This window comes from Aulonocara stuartgranti (genome assembly GCF_965226115.1).
Source record: "Aulonocara stuartgranti genome assembly, chromosome: 20".
Classification (NCBI taxonomy): Eukaryota; Metazoa; Chordata; class Actinopteri; order Cichliformes; family Cichlidae; genus Aulonocara; species Aulonocara stuartgranti.
The window spans coordinates 10,275,824-10,292,051 of NC_138956.1; the positions used below are offsets into that span (position 1 = coordinate 10,275,824).

Sequence of the window (16,228 nt, forward strand, 5' to 3'; positions counted from 1 at the left end):
AGGGTTAACCAACAACCGTCTGATCATGTGCTTCGACAAATGAAACCAGTTATATGATAAAATCACGGGCATTTGCACAGAGTTACTTTAAGTACAGTCCTGAGTCGCATGGTACTCGAGATCCCCCAACGCCATGGAGTGAAGTGCAGGCTTCAGTGAGAAGTAGATGGATCAGCTGGTCCCGTGTCAGGTCTTTGCTGACTTTCCCCCCCTCTTTCTTAAGGACGTAACTTTCAGATAATGTTCACCTGCTGTAGATCAGTATTTTATTTTATTTTTAAAGTCCTGCCACTTTTTTGTCCTTCGTCCTGTCCAGTTTCCCCAAAATGTTTAAGTACACAAGTACATCACGCCAAGTTTTCACCCGATAGCTCTGTTTTGTGACGTTTCCAGCAACAAGGAGCCTAAAGAAACCATTTAAAATAGCTACTTTGCCCAGTTGCCTGTTATAGAGACACAACACCGGTTCATCCTTTGATAAGGTGTTTTTTATGCTTGAATGATTCATCATGATTCAGTTTTAAGTGGCTTAACATACACAAAAACATTCCTCTGAAAATCCTCGTGTAAAAGGTGACTGAAAAGACCACTTTAAAAAGTTACGTTGACATCAGCCTGTTATTGTGACGTCAAATGTTGTTGTATTTCTCTCCATGCCCTTTCATATGATACATGGTTTCTTGGGCAGTGACAATTATGGTCAAGGTCAAATACAAGGCCTGGTATATTGTTGTGAAGTTTGAAAACAATCCACTAAGAATTGTGGGTAATATAAAGTTATTAGTGATTTTCACTTTTGGTCTGACCTTGAACTTGACCCTAAATTAAATCAGCTCGAGCTGTTATTGGTATGTACCATCACACAAAATTTGAAAATGATATATTGAAAACTGGGCGATACACTGCTAACGAACAGACGGACAAACAGAAGGATTACACACTCCCTCCCTTTGGAGAAGTACAACAACGTCTGGCTCACTGAAAGCAAAATATGAGGAGTGGATCGAGACTTGCACAGAGCTGCATGTCCCAAAAAGATCAGTAAATCAAAATGTCAAAGTTTTTGTTAAAATACTTTATTAAGAACTTTGGATGAAAAAAACAGGAGCGCATGAAAGTGCAGCAGACAGTTTAAAAAAATATGTCAATAAAAACACGGCTAGTCGTGGTGGTCGACTGCACGAGTTAATTTACACATTTCTAATTTTAAAAAGCAAACTTAAATCAGTCATAACTGTGAATACAATTTACAGGAAGAAATCACATTTTTTAAAAAGTGGAGGATGTTGGCAACGCTACAAAACTCGATTTAGGTGTTAAAATGCATATTGGTGTAAAAACGATTATATGAAGCTGGTTTACAAACGCATGTTGACAGGATACCAGAACAATCTACCTGCGTGGCGACATTCAAAGGAAATATTTTAGTCGTGCCACAGAGAGCGACAGAGCGTACGCTCAGCAGGGGTAAAAACAATGGAGCTCATAGACTCAGTGAGCCATGCTTAGCTAATACACGTAATGCACTAATATAAAAGTGTTGGCACAACCTGGATAGTGAGGACTTAAATACAGAGAGCTGCATCGCACGTCATGATGCATGCACGTATTCAGGTACAGACTGATCATATCAGATGCAAACATCTGATATGATCAGATTCCTTTTTCGGTTACTGTTTGAGTACTTTTATGTAAAATTATAATCTGTTGGTGTTGTTGTTGTTGACTGAAATAAAAAATAAATTAAAAAAAACCCCAAAAAACCCCTGAGAATTCATTTAAATTCTGTAAACAGGGACGCCGCTGAAGCCAGAAACACATTAACATTCTTACAGTATACAGAACATGGAAAAATAAAACAATGCTGAGTGATGATTTTGGCACACTTGATGCTGAATACAAATGTGAGCTTCGCGGTCAGCAGCACGGTGCTTTAAGCCCACAGCGTGCAGCTGTTTCCTTGGTCCTGATGTTTTATCACCTGTTATGTGCAAACACTGTGAAGAGCAATAAAAAACAAGGGTTTCAGTATTCTGATGCTCAAGTTTGGCAGATTCAGGAAAACTCTGGTTTTCTTACAATCAACATCTCGAACAAACAAATTCAGGGTATTTAGGAAGAAACAGAAACTGCTAACTCGGTGTTCTGCAGATGCAGTGTGTGTTTAGTGTTGTGCTCAAAGTAACTCTTAAGGGACTGAAGCAGTAAACTCACTTCTCTCTCTCAGGCCTTGTCCAAAGCTGTGTACCAGTCTGATGAGGCCCCAGAATAAAACCACTTTGATCACCAGTGAAATCAAAGCCCCGGTTATAGCAGCTGCCTCCACTGTGTACGTAGTGTCCTGGAACCATTTCTCTGCCACCTGCGATTAAAGCAAAATCATTGTTTCCCCGCAGGCGCCTGTATCTGAGCGCACGGCTCAGCCAAAGAAGGGAACGACAACATGCGGCGTCATCCTCACATCACAGAGGCGCTGTCCTCTGTGATGTGAGCAGCAATCGTGTCAGAAAGTGCTTTTTGGGGGGTCTACTGGAAATACTGAAAAACACTGGAAAGTAACTATTCAAGTGCTACGCTAACTGCATTTATTACTGCACCTACATCACTCCCTGATGAGCAAATGCCCAACTTCACAGCACAAATAAACGGATTTGAAGTCTTGGAATAAAAAAGGTTTATAGCTGTTTCCACTGTGTTGCTGTGCAGGACTCACTGTGAAAGGAAATCTCTGCTTTGAGTGACTTTCGTAGTGACAGAAAGACTGTATAAGATGTCACCTGTTATGCTAGCCATGTTAGCATCCCATTTAATAATACAGTGCACTCCGCTACCCAAGCTTTACATCTACTATCATCCATTGATTGTCATGTCCAGATTTGAACCTTGAGGCTTCAAAAAGGTAGCCAGCAAACTAACAGGTGACATCAGTGGCTCTGCCATCTGATATATACAGTCTATGAAACTACAAGGACTTTTACAGCCCAGCACCAACAAATTTTGGATAGTGTGTAAAATGTAAATTAAAAAACATCCAGTGATTTGCAAATCTCGTAATCCCATAATAGAAAAATCATATTTGATGTTTGAACTGAGAAAATGAAATCATTTTGAATTTGACAGCAGCGACACGTCTTAAAATCGCTGGGACAGAGCCGTGTTTTACTCTACAGCATCCCCTCTTCTTTTAACAACACCTCCACAGTTGTGGGTCTTTTTAGTTGTATTTTTTTATTTCATCGTGTACCAAACTGGGGAACAACCTGGACTGCAGGAAAGTCACTACCGCACCCAGACTCTTCTACTATGCTGAAATATCCAAGGCCTTCCCTGAAAAATCTCTTGCCTTGATGGGAGCATAAGTCCATTTTAAATGAGCTTTGGCGAGGAGAAGATAGTGGCCCTTCTGGATCAAGTTCACATTTGTGGATGTGTTCACAGTTTTCTGTAATTGCTCCCGAGCCCCTGCAGTGATTTCCATGCTAGCATCGCACCTGTTTCTAATGCAGTGCTGCCTGACGGACGAAGATTTAGTCCTTGTCCCTTGCGCACAGAGATTTCTCCAAATTCTTTGAATATTTTGATGATTTTATGTTCCGTAGATGTGAGATGTTCCAAATCTTTACAATTTTACATAGCAGAAAATTATTCTGAAATTGTTTAATAACTTGTAGATACAATTTCTTTGCACATCTTTACTCCTGAGAAACGCTGCCTCGCTAAGAATATCTTTTTATACCCAATCAAGTTACTGACCTGTTGAAAATTAACCTAATTAGTTTCAAAATGTTCCTCCAGCTGTTTCTTTTTAGTGCCACTTACTTTTACAGACTTTTGCTGTCCAGGTCCAAACTTTCCTGTTTTATTGTAAATAAAGTTCATGAGATTTGCAAGTCATTGGATTTGGTTTTTATTTACATTTTCCACATTGTCCCAAAAAACTCATCACTGAGTCACACTGGCACAATTTTCAAATTATAAATTCTCACAGATATGATAAAATGTGTATTGATCCTCAATAGAAAGATAGCCCCCAACAAAGGCACCGGTCGGTCATATTTGAAGTGCGAGTTGTGTGACGTACTTTGGGACAGTCATTCCTAAGCAGGATTATTATTAGGAAGACTCACTTCATAAAGCACACTCACACAAACGGAACAACAAAATGTGTAGTTAAATAAAATATCTGAATAAATGAGGGAAATCTCAGCCTACCGTGTACATCAGATACACAAAGAATGCCACCTGAGGAACGTTCTGCGCCATAAAGATCCAAACCAAAACTTTCTTTTCCTTTAAAACCTAAAAAACAAAAACAAGTGGTTACAATTGGCTGCTCTTCAGCTTGTGACTGTTTAAAGTGCATCTATGTTTCTTGTCCTTTTTGGTTTATTGTCGCTTGTGACTCTCTGGTGTGACCAGAGGATGTATAAAAAGGTCTCACCGCAACAGCGCCCACAACTGTAGTCAGGATGGCCCAGAACACTCCGACACCCACGATTATGTTGTTGGCACCAGTCGCCGCCAGGCTCGTTGTTAAGATCAGGGCACACAGGCACAACTGAAAAGGTCACACCAACAGCACAACGTCACGAAGCCGCTCATCAGCTCTGTTAAAAACAAACTCACCTCACTGTTGGACGCTGAACACCAAGGAAAAAAAAGCATATGACGAGGAGCACGTGCAGGGCGACATGCTGCGCGCGTGAAATGCCAAAAATTTCCACTGTAAAAAACAAAAGGAGAACGTGCGTGTACCTGAGCCTGCAGGTCAAAGGTCACCATGGAGAAACACAGGTTTAGCAGGAAATACTGCTCTTGAAGGCACTCCAAGGCTCCGCCCACACGGAACGCCATCATGTTCGGTCTCCGGATGAGCAGCGTGGTGCAAAAGATGTGCACGACGCCCAGGGTGACGATGCACACGAAACGCACCTGCCACACAAACAGATCGCCGCTGTTCACTCAGTTTGTGCTTCAGGTTTGTGCACGGTGAAAAATTAAAGGCAGTTATTACATCAAATTATTCTCTATCATTCATATCAGTCACCCGCCAGTAAAAAAGATGGTTCAGTTTGCAGAAATGTGGCATTATTCAGTAACTCAACACTCAGCTGCATGTAGACTGTCTGTGATATGAACTGCTCTTCCTGGGGCTTTGCATGCTTTTAAACAGAACACTGGTGGAGCTGTAACAGGTTTACCACCTTAGCTTTTATGTATGTTCAGCAAACACCAACACACAGCAATAACCATCAACATGTAGTCTCAACATTCACTCGTTGGATCACTCATTCACACATACAGTCACAGTGACATCAAGTGGTGGAACTGAGAATCATCTAAACGGGAAGTAATCGTTCACGATGCCTGCTGACACCTGTTTTGTTTATTTTGTTTCCTTTCGTGTCTTAACAGCAGCAGCAGGAAGCAACGATGACACTATTCAGAGCTGACGTATACACAGTCGGGTCCAGAAGGATTTTGGATGACGGCACAAATTTGATTTCCTTTTTCTTTTGTACACCATGGCAGTGGATTTTAAATCGTCCAATCAAGCATGTTTGAAGAGCAGACTTTCAGCTTTAATTGAAGGAGTCAAAACTACCTGGAAAATTAAACTGAGCAGATAAAAGCTCTGGGCCCTATTTCAGGAAGCCGGTTTAGAAAACTCAGAGTGAAAAACGATACTCAGGGTTGAGTAACCCCGAACTGTCCAACTCGGAATATTCGGTTTCAGAAAGGCTGATAACAAGTAGTTCAATCAACGCGGAGTTGCTTTAACCCCGAGTTAAGGGCGCGCACGAGGATACATAAAGCCCTGATTAGTGGAGCACAGATTAAGCGAGTCACCATGGAGACGGAGGGAAAGAAGGCGCGGTCAATGTATCTTACAGCGCTTGAGGCCGAAATTCTGATGGCAGCATATGCCGATAACATGCAAATTTTGCGGAAAAAAAGTAACACAGCCTCAGCTGCAAAAGAAAGGGAGCATGCATGGCAAAACATAGCCGACAGAGTCAATGCGTGAGTGTTAATTTAAACATTGATCTAGGGATTTCCACCCATTTAACACGTTATTTTATTATATTTTATTTTATTTTTTATTTCATACATTTTATTTCGTGATGTGATGTGAGCGCAGGTGCAACCCAACAGGCCCCAAACGTTCCTGGCAGCAAGTAAAAATGAAATATAAAAATATAGTCTAAACAGGTAAGGTGTAATTGTAGTATGAGCCATAGTGCTTGGTCTGTTTGTCCGATGTAAATCAATTGCAGTTAGAGGCTACATTAATTTTCTGTCTGTAAGCACTTATTGAAATTATCTGAGCACATTACAAGTACATATTTGCTTACTCTGTATGCTCAAATGTGACCCGTTATAGCCAACAGAAAAAAAGCGGAGGCCCGAAAAACAGGTGGGAGTCCTCCACCACCACCACTCACAGAGGCTGAGCAGTTGGCTTCCACATTTGTGATAATGTTGGCAGCATCACATATGATCTTCACAGTGCAGAGAACACAAATTAGCATCCATTACGATAATGAAATAATTTGTTAGTTTGAAATGCTACAGGGAACTATGTACCTGTACATTAATGCTGTGGAAAGACTTCCTGTTCACATAGTCTCCTTCATTTACTGAAGGAGCAATGATTGGAATGTGAGTGCCATCTGTACAGCCAATCACGCCTGGGAACCCTGAAAATAAATGTAAAATTTAAGTAGTAGTTCAAATATCACCACATCATGTATTAAGTTTTGTTCATCCTGATACCTGCAATTTTGTGGAATCCCTCTTTGATGAATCTTGTGGGTCTATGACCGGGGAACACCACAGACGAGTACAGGAGACGTTTCAGTGCAACTGTAACATTCCTGACTGCCCGACAGACGGTAGCCTTGGAAACGTGCTCAGCGTCACCAATATTATACAGAAAGCTCCCGTTTGCAAAAAACCGAAGTGCAATACAAATAATATGTACAGAACTGAGAGGATGTCCGCGATGTGTCACATGAGCAATATTAGGCCTGAGGATGTTATTCAAATAAATTATAGATTGTGCTGAAAAACGGTAACGTTCACACAGGAAATCATCAGGAAATGATAAAATGTCCAAACGCGCTCTAATCACTCTCTCCCGGCGGAGAGCTCTGCGGAGAATTTGGGCTTCACGATCTACTGGCTCTTCAAGGAAGGAGCACGCCATGTCTGACACTTCCTACAGTCAGGTTTCCAACAAAGAGGCGGAGAAAGTCAAGGTTAGTTGAAGTAAACCTGCTAGGGGGCAGGTTAGCTTCACGGAGTGTGTCGTCATAGTAACTCACTCAGAATTAATCTAAACTCGCTTTGTGAAACCGAAAACCCAGAGTTTTCGTTAACTCAGGGTTTACTTACTCAGAGTTTGCACTAAACCGGCTTCCTGAAATAGGGCCCAGGAGTTCATTCCAAGTGTTTAACTTGTGTTTGGTGAATTTCCCTGTGGAAATCTCTCAATATGAGGCCTGAAAGCATGTTGATATGACCAAAATCTCATATCCCGATAAAAGACATTTCTCATCCTTAGAACATATATACATATATATCACAAAATAGGGCTTTTTCTGTATATTCTGTGAATCTCTGGCAACCCCACTTGTGTCAAGTGTTTTCAGCTGGGAGTTGTGTACCTGGAGTCGAGTGTTTTGACCGATGCATGAAACTGCTGCGAGGAAAAGCCTGTTCTAACGTTTGAGTCTAAGGTTTATTTAGAGCAGCTGACGGCTATTTTTTGCTTCTCATCCATAAGCTCTCTTCACACTCTTGTGATTCTTGCGTAGTAGTCGAGGTTTGTCGTGGTTGAGTCTGTGCTGGGGACTGGTTTGCGGCAGAATTTGCATAGTACAGTTTCCTGGTCCGTGTCATACTTTCATAACCAAACCATGTCCGTGCTACAGGGGTAGCCCCTCATTTAGGAATAAGGTCCTCGATTTGTTTTGAACAGTCCTTCTGTTTGGAGCTAACGTATTCTGCCTCATTTTTACTGGCTATACTAGGGCTGTGCGATATGACCAAAATCTCATATCCCGATATAAGAATTCTATCGTCCCGATAACGATATAAATCACAAAAATGTAACATGTTCTGTAAATTCTGTGAATCTCGGGCAGCTCGTCTTGTGGGCAGTGTTTACAGCTGCGCGTCATGTAGCTGGAGTCGAGTGTTTTAACCGATGCATGAAACTATACATTTTTAGACATGAGTTGTAACGGCCGCTGTTTTCTTTGTGAGTATTTATTACACAGCGTGCTGCGGGGAAAAGCCTGTTCTAACGTTTGAGTCTAAGGTTTATATTTTAGCACCTGGCGGCTCTTTTTTACTTCTCATCCGTAAATAATCTGCTCTTTCACGTGATTCAGTTTATTTTGAAAAGTCTCAACAGGATCTTGAGCTTTATTGTAAAAGGTTTATATGGAACATAAACAAGCGGACACGCGATAGTTTTACGTTGTTGCTAACCACAACGCATAAAAACAGGTGCTTGTCCGTCCATCCTTAGTGTGGTTATATAAAATATAAGAGAAAGAGAGAACTTTAAGAAATGAATATAGCCACTACAGTGACCATCAAAACGATGAAAAAATATTGCTGTAAACAAGACGTTTCTGAGGAGAGTCAGGAGAGTTTTCTCCAAGCATGACATCCCGGTGCATTTCAGACCCAGCAACACGCTCAGACAGAAACTGGTTCACCCGAAAGACAAAACGCCAAAACACAGACTTAACAATGTGGTGTATGCTGTACAGTGCAGCGAGGAATGCCCAGACCTCTACATTGGAGAGACCAAACAGCCACTTCACAAGCGCATGGCACAACACAGAAGAGCCACCTCCACAGGACAAGACTCAGCAGTCCATCTGCATCTTAAGGATAAAGGACACTCTTTCGAGGATGCCAATGTTCACATTTTGGACAGAGAGGACAGATGGTTTGAAAGAGGAGTGAAAGAAGCCATCTATGTCCACTGTGAGCGACCATCTTTGAACAGAGGCGGTGGTTTACGACACCAACTCTCTGCCATCTATAATCCAGTTTTGAGATCCCTTCCCAGACGCCTTAACGCCCACTCACATCCTGGGCCATCTGATCTCAGGAATTCGCATGATAAGGTGGGGCCAGGTTTCACAATGAACACACCCGAAACTCTGGCTGATTGGGACCCACACCCAGTTTCACACCTTGGCTCAGGCGATTAGAGGATCATCAGGGGTTCCTTTTGTCCCTCTGTGGGGGGTTACTCCCACTAGGTTTATATCTGGGACTCTCCACCATTTGACCTTAGAACTGAAGAAGCTTCTCGGATGAGAGGTGAAACGTCTTCAAGTAACTTAAAGAAGTCCAGACGCTTTTCTTTGCAAGCTCCTTTGACTACGATGACCTGGATGACTGAGAACCTTCACAGACACATTGCTGTAAACAGTTTATTTTGCGACACCACGAAACAAACGATAGCGTAAAATGAAACGATAGACGTTTTTATATCGTCATCCGATATATATCGTTATATCGAACAGCCCTAGGCTATACTGGTATTCTCTGTGCCCTGATGAAAAATATTGCCGTAAACAGTGTATTTTGCAACACCACAAAACAAACAATAACGTATAATTTGACAGATGTTTTCATATCGTCATCCGATATATCTCATCATATCGCACAGGCCTAGTTGATAGGAGCAGAAGGAGGCCATCTTTAGGCTGAAAAATCAAAGGAAGCTTTCAGAAAAACAGCAAAAACGTTTGGTGTGTCCTAATCAACAATCGGGCTAACTCTGAGCAACCACCGAAGACAACTAGAGTGGATGATCGCAAATTTTTCCTTCAATGGGAGGGAGCTGCAGTGAAGACTGGGAAGAACATCTGCTTTTGGTGATGCTCGTGGGTTCAGACTTCAGGAAGTCAAAAGACATAAAACATATATATCTCAAATTATGTTTGTTTGTCCAATCACTGCTGGGCCTCTTAAAATAGAAAACTGTATAAAACTGGCTGTAATTTCTTACAGTTAATTAAATATTTTGTGAAAAGAAAGCTGAATGAAGTCTGCACTTCAATCACAGGCATGTTAACTGTTTGATTTAAAATCCACTGTGGTGGTGTACAGAGCGAAAACTACAACAACTGTCTCATTTTTGCAGCCATCGGTCAGTCACGCAGGACTTATGGAATATCTTGAAGTTTAATATACTTCTGTCGTGCTAAAGATGTTTTACCGTGTTGTTTTTTTTTTACATTTTCTCACATTGCTCATATTAACATTAGTATCTTTTCTGGTTTTGTTCTGCAAATCCAAATCAGTCAAAGTTCTATTTGCTTTTTGCACGAGAAATATTCACGATTCCCTCCAAACTCCTCACCAGCAGCTCCTGTTGGCCTTTCGTACCCAGCACGGAGAAGTTGACCACCGACCGAATCATCACTACCAGCACGCTGAGCACGAACGCCACCAGCTCCTGTCGGTTTTCCTGCAGCACGCCGCGGATGATGTAGTAGATGCAGAACACTGCAGGGGCCAGACAACAGGCAGAGCTCACATGCAGGACAAGCACTTTGAATAAAGATGAAGTATTTGTACTGTGTGTGCACACCGTTTCTCAATCATATAGCTTAAGGATATAAGTATACGATACAAAGCTTTTAATGAAGCTCTGTGTAAAAAATGTTAATGATCATGAACAAAATCAGTTACTTTGCTACTCTGTTCATCAAACATCTCCTCAGAGGTAACGTTTACTCTGCACTAAGCTCCACAATTTATTTGCTAATCATTGCATTTTGCTTTTATTTCGGTTTTTCACAGCATCCCAGTGTTTGTTGGAAATGACGCTTCGAAAGCGACTTTAACCTCCTAAGACCCAAACTCTTCCACAGCATGTATTTTTAATTTCTCTTTGATATTTGTGCTGATTCGGACCTGATGAAAGTAAAAACAAAGAATTACCTGATGTTTTTTAACCTGATTTTTGTTTCTAAGAAAAATGAGAGCCACATATGAGGATATTCGTTTAAAATTTTGATAGACCAGTAGCAGTATAATGTCCTTGTAAGTGGATATCAGGCCCTTGTAGAGCAAAATTGAGTATTGTGGTCTAAATAACCCAAAATGTGATGTCCACATATGTGGATGAAAGGTCATAGGAGGTTAAGCAAAAGTCACCATTTCCTCAAATCTCTACAGGGCAGGTAGAGAGTGCAGCTCAAGTCATTTTTATGGGAAATGCTTCAGCGAGCTGTAAACCTGAGCTATGAGGAAATAAAGCTAGCTCAGTTGACATAAATCCTCACTGAACACATAAGCCACTGGAACTGGCTCCTTCCACTGAAGTTTTCATCATATGATTGCAACAGAAGAACTTCTGCTTTTTAAAAGGAGGCGGTGGGGGTGATGATGAATGCTGCAAATGTCTTTTTTTTTCTTGCCCTCAACAAACTCACCTATTCCAACTAGCTGGATCAGCGACACAGTGAAGTTGTCCTCATCGGACACGTCCGTGTCCGTGTGCTGCTTGTAGAGGCTGGACACGGTGAGGCCGAGCAGCGCCAGCAGAGACAGTATGGCGAAGCAGAAATAGACCTGCAGCAGGCGCGGCAGCTCCGACCAGCGCTTTATCTGCAACAGCATGGAAAGGACAAAGAATGTGAGACAACCTGTGATAGCCACAACAACAACAAAAAAAATCACAATCAAAGCACGACAGGAATGAAAACATGTGCTTCGCTTCCCGGCACGGCAGCACCAGTATCTCACCGGGCCACATGGTGTCAGGATCAGTTCCTGGTGTCTCGGCCTCAGGTTCGGAGACGGAAGGTCCGAGCCATGTGGCTGGTTGCCCAACAGAGGACTGAGAAAGTAAACAAATTTTACATAACTGCAGAAGATGATATTCATTCAGGTCACTAAACTTAAAAAAAGCACTGCTCACTGATAAAAAGAGAAACTCTAAATAAGCCGGGATCCTTCTTCCTGTTACATGCTGCACATTCAAATACAGAAAACATCCCACAGAGGAGGACAAACATAACAGATATTTATCACAGCAAACATTTGAATGTGTCACTGGTTTCGATAACAACATTAATGATTGCTCGGTGTCACAGTGAAAGCTGTGTCTACTTGTGCATTTCCTCCTACAAAATATCAAAGGTTTTCTTATCAGAGGACCGGATCATAAAATAAATATGTTTGCAGCACCTTACTTCAGCAAATGCTGAGGTCTATAAAAAGGGACCCCAGGAGACGACAAACACACCCCACGTTACATGCGGTGTCCTCCTAAGGTGTGCTCACTGGTAAATTATGATGTGCAGAGAATCCAAAATATCAGAAAATCAGCTGTTCTTACACTGATACACAAAATTGGCGAACATCGAGTTCTTGACAATTGTAGGCGTTCTGCCTGAAAAACTGGTAGCTGATCAGTTTGTCACTTCTTTAAACAGCACTTCTTCAGCTTTGCACCCAGTGCAGTTTGGGTTTGAACCAATCACTGCAGTGATACAGCAAATTTGGGCTTTTTTTTTTACATAGAAAAGTTAAGAGCCTAATTACACAAAGGGAGCTTGTGTTTTCAGTCTTTGCAAAGCATTTGATAGTGTTAATCGTTTCTTTTTTTTCCCCCTCTGATGTCCTTTGTTGGATTGAATCATGTCTTCTGAACTGCAGTGACAATTCCATTGACCAATAACTGTCATTATAGTTTTCATCAACAGTCTTTTTATTTTGGAGACGAAAACAAGACGATAACTAAATAGAAACTAATGCACGAGGACAAAAACTATGATGAAATGTATTGACACTTTCATCAATGAATAAAAATGAGATGAAAATATTCTGGAGAGATGAGATCCAGTCAGAACTAATTAAGTTGTTAGAAAAGTGGGATGAGTATGAAAGTTCTCCAATCAGAAGTAATCTCTGTGTGTAATAAGGTCAGACACGCACATTCAATCTGCCTCTGGAAAACAGCACTGTTAGCTCCCATGCTCACTGTTTCACATGAAAACACAACAAAATGTCACTGTTTGCGAGGAATAGGAGAGTAGACATATTGACACATTTAGCATTTGATCTCAAGAAAAAAATGACACATTGTAAACTGTGTGGAGCAACAGTCGCTGGTTAAAAATATGAAAAACTTCTCATATAATCAACAATCAAGCTCTTTGTTTACCTGTGGGTGTTCCTCAAGGCTCATTTCTAGATCCTCTTTTTTTCTTTTTGGTATATTAGTGATTTTCAATCTGCTTGTTGCAAACTAGTAGCACGTGAAAATGCTGGTCTACCATGTCTATTTCAAGCTTTGCCTCTCCAAACGGGAAATGGACACAGATGCAGAAGCTGCAGTAAGTTGCACTGAGTTGCCGTACCAGCACTGGGAGACATTTTATTGCAAGCCAACATGAAAATAATGACGGGAAAGAGCTAAAGCAGACATCACTAACACATTTACATGTACATATTATCTGCCTATCTTAATAGTTACTTAATAGCCTAGCCTAATAGTTTCTGGCAATTAAGGACCCTGTTATGAAGTACACTTACACATACCTTCCTTGCTTAGTAACAATGTCTTGGATTTAAATGTATTATCTCCCACTGCAACTTGTGCATGCATGTGCTTTTCACATTTTGAAGAAGAAAATTTGAAATGGACACAGTGGACCGGCGTGTCTATAACATGCTTTGTCGTGATATTGATTGGCTTGTTCTGGAGCTAATACTCTTTGCTGATGATGTTGTTATATATGCATACAGTAATAATGAAACTGAAATGTTCTACCAAACATCCGTGATTTCTTAATTGATATTAATTATTGTATTACTACACGGTCACAGTCTGGCTTTAATACTTTAAAACTATTACAGTCTTTATATAACAGAAGATTGGAAATATTTAATAGAATAGCATTATTGTTATCACTACTGTTTAATTTTACAGAAGCACAGCTTACGTGGCTTTGAAAATCCAAGTATCCAAATTATGTGAAAATTTATAAATAAGACAAATATTCATGTGTTAAACATGTGTTATAAATTTTCACATAATTTGGATCCTCCACCTTTTAGTCATTACCATACTATTAGGGTAAATAGAAAACCAAACTACACAGAATACATACAATATTTTTAAATATCAGTTAAAAAGATGGCCAATCGATAACCAGAATTGCCAGCACTGAGGTGGTTTTATCTTGTTTCTCTTTAATACATCTGTCTAACTTTTCTCCTTTTACATTTCAGTTTACATTCATGCATCCCCAGCAGGGCCTTGAGGTCATGTCATCAGGGCCAACTGGTTGTGCATCATACCAGGCTGAAAACTATACGAGGCAGAGCTTTTGCAGCAGTGGCCCCCAGACTCTGGAAGTCTCTCCCTCTGAGCTTCAGATCTGTAAACTCAAGGGTCGCTTACAAAATGCAGCGAAAAAATTTTTAGATTTGCATTTGGTTTTATCTTGAAAGGTGCTGAAGAAATATTTTATATTTAAGTACTTACATTGTCCCAATTAAAAATATACAGATAAAAATGCAGAAGTCCTTATTATTACTGCTTATATAGGTTCTTAAACAGTTAATACAAAGACAGATATTTCCCAGCCAGGTGAAATTACTCCATTGGTTGGGAAACTGTCTAGAAACACCATCTTGTAGACAGTTGATCATAACCACGTGACTTACCAAGAATTTCTACAGTTGAATGAATCGTGCCCCTTAGTTGGGGCAACTAAAAAGACTGAATGCAAAATACGTTTTAAGCATTAATGTGTCTTTCCTGTTTTGTTCCTCTGGTCGTTTGTCTTTGTTTTATTTGGCTTGCATAAATATGACTTTATTCATATTTCTACAGAGGTTACAGTCGTCCGTGCCAGGTTCAGTCCTCCACATACAGAAGACTTGTTGAACCATAAAGCCTCTACATTAGCTCAGACTCCATATAAAGCTTGTCAGATGAAGACTCACAGTTATAAATAACAATAAATAACCCGTTTATTGATGTTAATGGGTGTGTCCGGTTATAACGAGATAATAAGGTGTACATGTACCAGCTGTCTGATTACATTTTATCACGACACAAAAGCTCGGTGACTAACAGAGAGAGAAATAAAAAGTAACTTTTACAGTTAAATGCACGAATTAAGCTGCTCACCTTATCTCGTCCATTTCCTGGCGGACTACAGCGCAGCAGCTTACATTCCCGAAACCTTTTCAGTTCGTCTCCACCTCCAGCCCACACAACTTCAGTTTCACATTTTGCAATGTAAACAACGGGAACAGTAGCCTGGCTAAATTCTTCTTCTACTGCTTCATTTGTTGCAGCGCGAAAGTGCTGCTGCCCCCTCGTGGACCACAAAGAGGCTTGCACAGATTGATATTCACATTTTCATATTTTATGAATTAAATATATATTTTAATAATTTATATACTCTGCTTGTCAAAAGCTTGGACACATCTTCTCATTAAATGCTTTTTCTTTATTTTTACATTGCAGATTCTTATTGAAGGCATCAAAACTATGAATGAACATATTTAGAATTATGTAGTAAACAAAAAAGTGCAAAATAACTCAAAACATGTTTTATATTTTAGATTCTTCAAAATAGCCACCCTTTGCTTTGATTACTGCTTTGCCATTCTCTCGATGAGCCTCATGAGGTTGTCACCTGAAATGGTTTTCCAACAGTCTTGGAGGAGTTCCCAGAGATGCTGGGCACCTGTTGGCCCTTTTGCCTTCACTCTGCGGTTCTTCTCATCCCAAACCATCTCGACAGGGTTTAGATCAGGTGACTGAGGAGGCCAGGAGATCTGGCACAGCACTCCATCACTCTCATTCTTGGTCAAATAGCCCTTACAGAACCTGGAGGTGTGTTTGGGGTCATTGTCCTGTTGAAAAATAAATGATGGTCCAACTAAACACAAAATGTGATGGGGTGGCATACCGCTGCAGTGTGCCTTCGATTTTGAATAAATCCACAACAGTGCCACCAACAAAGCACCCCCACACCTCCTCCTCCATGCTTCACGGTGGGAACCATGCATGTAGAGACCAACTGTTCACCTTTTTTGACATGGCAGGTGGAACCAGAGATATCAAATTTGGACTCATCAGACCAAAGCACAGATTTCCACTGGTCTAATGTCTATTCCTTGTGTTTTTCAGCCCACACAAATCTATTCTGCTTGTTGCTTT

General features: G+C 40.8%; 1 protein-coding gene across 1 annotated transcript; it reads right to left on the minus strand.

Moving 5' to 3' along the window:
* Positions 1 to 1,060: 1,060 nt before the first annotated feature.
* LOC309697318 (uncharacterized protein) lies at positions 1,061 to 15,333 on the minus strand. The gene is made up of 9 exons (XM_082519157.1): positions 15,188 to 15,333; positions 11,788 to 11,881; positions 11,475 to 11,649; positions 10,397 to 10,542; positions 4,756 to 4,932; positions 4,442 to 4,558; positions 4,213 to 4,299; positions 2,215 to 2,362; positions 1,061 to 1,997 (listed from the first exon to the last, which is right to left on the minus strand). The coding sequence occupies exons 1-9, from the start codon at positions 15,199 to 15,201 to the stop codon at positions 1,978 to 1,980; spliced, it is 978 nt and encodes a 325-aa protein (XP_082375283.1). The 5' UTR covers positions 15,202 to 15,333; the 3' UTR covers positions 1,061 to 1,977.
* Positions 15,334 to 16,228: the final 895 nt, after the last annotated feature.